Here is a 6,773-nt window from a genome sequence, read left to right as displayed (position 1 = left end):
TTTTCTAAATATACAAGTAAAAAGTTACAAAGCAAAATTAATTAATATGACTCGAGATTATTTTAACATTTTAGTTAATTAAATTATTAGACAATAGTTCTGCAGTTGGCAACCGAGGGTGACAGATCAATGTCGGCGGCCTAGCCGGAACCGCTGGCTTGCCATCATATTTGACATACTCTCGTTTGTGCAATTTGAACCTTATACGAAGGAGTTAAGGATCATAATGGTAGTAAATACATTATTAGTAAACCGTACCCTGATAGATAAACTTTCTTATTTGAATTGTAATAATCGAATTGTTTGTAATACATTGATTGCTTTATCTATTGAACATTTGATAAAAATCATTATAATTTCATTGTGTTAGTGACAACGACCTTTTCTACTACTGCTTAACGTGTTAATTTTTTTTTCTATATTTCTCTATTGCGTGTGTTTTTGTTCTTGTAGATGGATAACAAAAACATTTTTTATATTCTACGGCTGGATGAATCACAGGTAGCGATAATTGTTATAATTTTGATGTCTGCGTATAGACGTATGTTTATTTTAAACAATAAAATACATCAACGTAAGGTAGATCAACAGCAATGTATTACAAGCGGCTGATCACATCTTGAGCGTTGCCAAGCCGGAGTCGCGCCGTATTTTTAGCGCGCAGCGAGTGCCCGCGCGCACCGTACTCGCATCGGACGTTTTATAACCAAAAAACATACAATAATGAAGTGTTAGTGTCGTGGAATTGTTCTTGTTGACTACACTGTGACATGCGGATATTATGACGAAGGCTCACCACCTCGCCATGGATCGCTTCAAGCGGCAGCGCTACCTCGGACGGAGACGGGTGCGTGTGATGTGTTGCCCCGTCCCCCGCTTCCTGCACCCCCGCCCGTATTGATGTTTGTAATGCTGGAACAGATGTTCGACGTAACATAACCTCTTCCAAATTAATCTAGTCCACAAAAAGTGGAATAAAATAATGTTTGAAGGTTTTTTATAGTAATATGACTAAAGTAACATGTAACATGGTCCCTAAATCTTCAATTTAAAGGGTTTTAAGTTAGCATTTTTTGTAAAAATCGTTTCAATAACCATCGTAACGTCGTAACAGAATGAAGTCAAAAATTCTATCTGTTTTAGTGATATTAATACTATATATAATTCTTCCATGTTCAAGATTATCGCTAACACTTATTCAAGTTTTATGTAAATACTAACTTTCGCCCGCGACTACATCCGCGTGGAATAAAAAAAAAACATAAGTATGTAGCCTATGTGTTCTTCCAGACTGTCCTCTATATCTACACCAAATTTTATTGAAGTCTGTTTAGCCGTTTAGGCGACAAACTCTAACAAACATCCATCCATCCATCTAAACGTTCGCATTTATAATATTAGTATAACTAATTAGTATGATAAGTATTAGTATATTATTAATAATTGTTCGCGTAAAGACAAAACTTTTACTGTACTCAACTAAATAATGTTTCAAGTCATAAAATGCATTCACTAAAATGTTGCTGACGTTTTTTTCATAATAAGAATATTTTTGTTATTATCGAAAATATTAAATAGATCTTACGTTAGAGTTTTTAAAATAGTAAACAATATAGCAGACCAGTGTAAAAGGAGCCGTGACCTAGCGACCTCGAACTGCAACTCATCCCGCTTGTGAGGTCACAGTACACTGGTCAGTGAGTCATGCTCCAATGCGCCGGAACCCATACCGGATTTTACGGGAATAGAATCGACACATCGTAAGCGTATGTCGATTCATATATAAAATTTAAGGGATCATTAGTCATACAATTATAATTACACTAGGCATTCCCGTGCGACTTCATCCGCATAAAATTAAGAAAATTTTATTTTATTGCTTACATGTGTCAAATTGTCAATTGCAAATGTCAAAATGACATGACGATGGCAACCTTGTGTCCTTGATGTTGGCAGCAACTTATGGTCTCTTTCCCACATTAGGGTTTTTATCCAAAATATGTACCCCTAAGTTTAATTGCGGTCAAAATATATAGCCTAAAGCATGACGTAAGTGTAGGGCTTTCTATTAAAAAGGAACTATTCAAAAATATGTTGTAATTGCTGACATCTTAGGCAACAAAGAAGTGTGTTTTTCCTTTTATTATAATAGTATAGATAGTATAGATTTCATCATTACCAGCTACGTCCATTGAAGGGCTCGGAGCCAACGTTAAAGTTAGGAATGGTAGTCTGTTTTAATTAACAAAAAAAGTATGATTAGAAGTGCACAAATGTTTCAAAATCCTCAGTTCAAAAGAATTGTCCCGTCAATTGTTATTGATTCGACTCAAAGTCGACACGAACACCGACCTTAATTGAAAAATTTGTTTATCGAACGCAGGAAATGTCAAATAGTGCGGTCAGATATACAGATGTGATAAGAGTATGGCTAACATTGATTGTCTAACTTAAATAACATTAAATACACATTGACCCTAGACTAACTTAATCTTTTAGTTCTTTAATTCAAGGTCTAAAGTAGCTCTATTAGGCTACGTAAAATTAAATTTCGAGGTTATTTTATATACAACAATAAACTACTTTACCAACAAACTTTCATAAGAAGGTTATCAGTTCATCTGTTTGTTTATCAAAGAATATAATTATTGGTGCTTGATGACAATGCGAAGCAAGTAAACCATGATCGCACTTATTAGTTCAGCGTTTTTTGGTCTCTTGTATTATCTGCGTTTCGCTACCGCACCGCAAACGCACCGCAACCGCATCGTCGCCGCATCGACAAGTGGGTCAACGACGTCGCCGTAGCGGCGCCGGCCATCGATCCATCATCCGCGCATGCGCAGGATCACATTACAAAATTCAACCTTAAAACAATACTCAATGAGTACATTTCTCTTTACTCACTTTAGATATTAGCTTACATTGCACATTCAATCGCAACGGTCCTAACAACTAAACGACGCTCTTATTCCCTGAGTGTTTAAGTTCCTTTTTCCTTTTTTTCTAAAGTTCATTAGTCAGTTTTAACTGAAATACGAATTTAAATCTTACGCGAATGCAGTAAAGTCGATAATATGTTTGTTGCGACGTTTTAATGGCTCGGTTGAAATAAATGATTAAGTTGGTGTGGCGTGTTGAAGGCAATTATGAACTTTTGCAAAGCGAAGCGGTCATCGATTGAAGTTAACTTTGCCATAGTTTTTACATAACAACAAACTTAACAAAAACATCCAATATGTAAACGTAAAAACACTAAATAAATATGCATGCTTTATTTTGGGAACTATAACATATGTAATATATGCTAAAAAAACTTTTGTAGCAGAATATTATTTTTTAATTTGAGTTTTAACGGTTAATTAATAATTAGTTACAATTATTTTATTATCAAAGCCTCCAAAAGTTTCTACGATATTGCTACGATGCTACGATTGTTTCAACACGACGCTACAGCGTAGCAGATGGACATTGTTTTTGTAGCTGAATAAAAGTGACATTTTGTATAATTTTTTATACTCAAGTAAGAGTGTTCTTAAATGCTTTTCCATGTTAAACTCTCAACAGAAGACCCGATATTAACCTTTGCTTTGTGCCCAGCTGAGCGACATGCTATATTTTACTTGCGTCATTTTTTTTAAAGAAATATACACAAAATATTAAGTTTAGACTAACTATATTCCTCAAAATCGTTCAAAGTCACGTTATATTTCGAAAATTATCGTCACTTCCATATTTCTTTTTGACTTTTCCATGAGTGGTAGGGATAATGTTACTTTGTCTAGGAGAGCGAAAATCTATTCTACAATTGTACACAATTGCATCATTTAATATTATACCTTCTAAATGGTATTTTTTAGAATAGTTTTTAAATGATAGTTACGTTATCGTCGTCATCAGGTTTTGTCTGGCCAGTTAGTAGGATAGTTATTTCTGTCTAATATGTCTTAAAATACGTTTAATGTAAGTTTGTGTCCGCACTTACAAACAGTGATATCTCTATTGTCCATGTATGTGTACGGATGTAGAAACTAGAAACATGTAGACAAACATGAAGTTGCACGCAATCGAATGTGTTTATAGTGGTCGGTGAGGGGTGAGGGGTGCAGGGAGCGGGGTGCGCGCGCAGCTCATTCACCGCCGAGCGGGGAGCGGAGGGCGGGACGTCAGGACTCGCGGACCTAGGGCTACCGCCTCGTAGACTCGTAGTACACTTAAATCTTAAAAAGCTCTCAAATAAATATATTTATAAAGAATGTAGATGTACACTTATTACATAATAAATAATCATGTAGTTTCAGTCACAATAGTATCAATGTTTAATTAGATTTATTCGTTGTTGATATAATGTTAGTGGCAACCCTACGTGTAACGATACCAAGGCGAGGCGGGGAGTGCGGTCATGTCGGTCGGAATCGGCTTTGTGAGCGCGCGGCCGCCGGCCAGCCCGCACCACGCCGCGCGGCCACCTTGACAAACCATCTCCTGGCCGTCCACCGTCCATCGCGACATACAGTGATTAAAGTGACCGGCCACGTAGTGATAGTGTGCGGCCACCGCGGCCACGTAATCCCCCTTGCGGTGCGGAGTGGCCACCGCTGGCGTGCCAGGCTGCATCCCCCTAGTGTAATAGCGTGGCCACCACGGCCGACCCGGACGCGATCCCCCTGGTGGTCCAGAGTGGCCACCAGCTGCCGCCATGCCGTAACATGATGGGTTACAACAACCAGGGCCACGGATACAACAAGTTGTTCACGCAGGTGCGACCACACTTCATTGTTTCCATTTGATACTTTAAGTAAAGTAAAATACTTTAAGGGTCACGTTGCGTTTTAAAATTGTTATTTATATTCTGGTGTGATATGTAGCATTGTTTATCAAAATAATCACAAAGTAAATAATTGGGTTTAATAATCTAAATTTACTGTTTAATAATTGTCTTGTTTTAAACGGAATTTTATGTGTTTTAGGTACATTTGTAATTGAATTTATCTGCAATACGAATAAATCACGGAGATTATTAGTATTTTATGATTTAAATCGTCAAAGGTATGTTTCAATATAAATCTAATTTAAAAAAAAAAAACATGTACATAGTCCTTATTGTTAAACAAAAATTAGTAAATGTCATTTGAGATAAATAAACATACTAATTTATAACACAACGTAACTTGCAATTAAATTTGCCAGTGTCTGTAATAAGCAACTTAATATATGTTAAAAAAGAATAATTTGAAAGGTATATACAGTAGAACCTCGATAACTCAAACCTCGGTAACTTAAAAACCCCTATAACTTCAAAAAATAATATCTTCCCTTCCCATCTGAGCCCAAAATCTCTACAACATAGACTCTTATTAACTTAAAACCTCTATAACTTAAAATATTTTGTATTTCCCTTGGACTTTAACTTACCGAAGTTCTACTTTATTTAGAAATATTTTATGTTTACAGTTGTTCAGTAGCGTGCGTTGCGCGGCCAGACAGTTGTCTTTAATTTCCAAAAATTGGATCAACGGAGGTGTTTATCTAAATTTTTATATTTGCTAGAAACATTGAATGCTAATCCTAAACGACTAGAACTCTTCTAAATTCTTCTTCCAGTAATCTGTTGTGTATACGACTTGAACAACAAAAGTTCAAATACAATTTATAGGAAACTAGCTGTTCCCGTGCGACTTCAATCGCATAAAATTATGAAAATTTTATCATTTACATGTGTCGAATTATCAATTGCAAATGTTAAAATGACATGACAAGACAAACCATGGCAACCTTGATTCCTTGATGTTGGCAGCAACTTATAGTCTCTTTCCCACATTATAGTTTTTATCCAATTTATTTACCCCCTAAGTTTAATGGCGTGAAAATATATAGCCTAAAGCGTGACGTAAGTGTAGGGCTTTTTATTTAAAAAAGTATTATTCAAAAATATGCTGTAATTGCAGACATCTTGGGCAACAAAGAAGTGTGTGTTTACGCTTTATTATAATAGTATAGATTGACAATTTGCAATCATACATAAAATACATTTTATTGTCTTATTTTGCTCTATGCAGACATACTAAACTAACCCTATTTCTTAATAGTAACATAAAAAAAACAATAAGTACCGTTATTCTAAGTAAATTAAATTCCTTCAAGATTTTTCCATCCAACAATATAGTGTATTCGCTGCATTAGTAAACGGTATTTCTCTAGTAAGCTAAAACCATCAGAAACACATTAACGCTAACGAAAGCCAGACATAGCAAGATCCGGCAAATATCTTCGTTCGTACAGACTAATAAAATCATACTAAATCCGTCAGAGATTTTGTAAACTTTGACTAAGTTTAGTTAACATAACTGATAGAATCTAATCGTGTAAATTTACCTTGAAATAATAAGCTAAAACCACTGCGTGTTCGGTACACATGCACTAGATAAGGCTTCTTTTGATTCTATCGATTTATCGAACAAATGTTAACTGATTACGATTGATTTTGATTTCTGGAATATATCTACTATTATAAAAATCTATATTACTCCCGGATAAATTACCTTTCCACCAGTGATAGAATTTTTAAAATCGGCCCAGTAGTTTTTGAGTTATTTCATACATACAAAAATACAAATGTTTGCTCTTTATAATATTAGTATATAGCTTTTGTAGTCGTATTTGTCCTTGCGGAACTAAACTTAGAAAGAAAGAAAGAAAGAAAGAAATCAGTTTATTCAATAAATGAAAAGGAATTCATTCGGCATGTGCTCGGTGTACACCGAAGCGCCGGT

At 35.3% G+C, this 6,773-nt stretch overlaps 1 protein-coding gene across 12 annotated transcripts in view; it reads left to right on the top strand.

Annotated features, from left to right (window-relative positions):
* Positions 1 to 676: 676 nt before the first annotated feature.
* The window catches only part of LOC106101376 (voltage-dependent L-type calcium channel subunit beta-3), a 24,271-nt gene continuing 18,174 nt past the window's right edge, over positions 677 to 6,773 (top strand). For 7 of the 12 annotated variants that reach the window (XR_001225510.1, XM_013280579.1, XM_013280584.1 and 4 more), the window contains exon 1: positions 677 to 847. Coding sequence is in view for 9 of the 12 variants with exons in the window: in XM_013280579.1 (XP_013136033.1) it covers positions 782 to 847 (66 nt within the window). In the remaining 3 variants the exon portion in view is untranslated. Of the gene's footprint in view, positions 848 to 4,408; positions 4,761 to 6,773 lie in introns of those variants that run through there. The other 5 variants (XM_013280587.1, XM_013280581.1, XM_013280588.1 and 2 more) reach the window with 2 other exon arrangements.

This window comes from Papilio polytes, unplaced genomic scaffold (assembly GCF_000836215.1).
Source record: "Papilio polytes unplaced genomic scaffold, Ppol_1.0 DF823991.1, whole genome shotgun sequence".
Taxonomy (NCBI): Eukaryota; Metazoa; Arthropoda; class Insecta; order Lepidoptera; family Papilionidae; genus Papilio; species Papilio polytes.
This window is presented reverse-complemented; position numbering and strand designations above follow the sequence as displayed.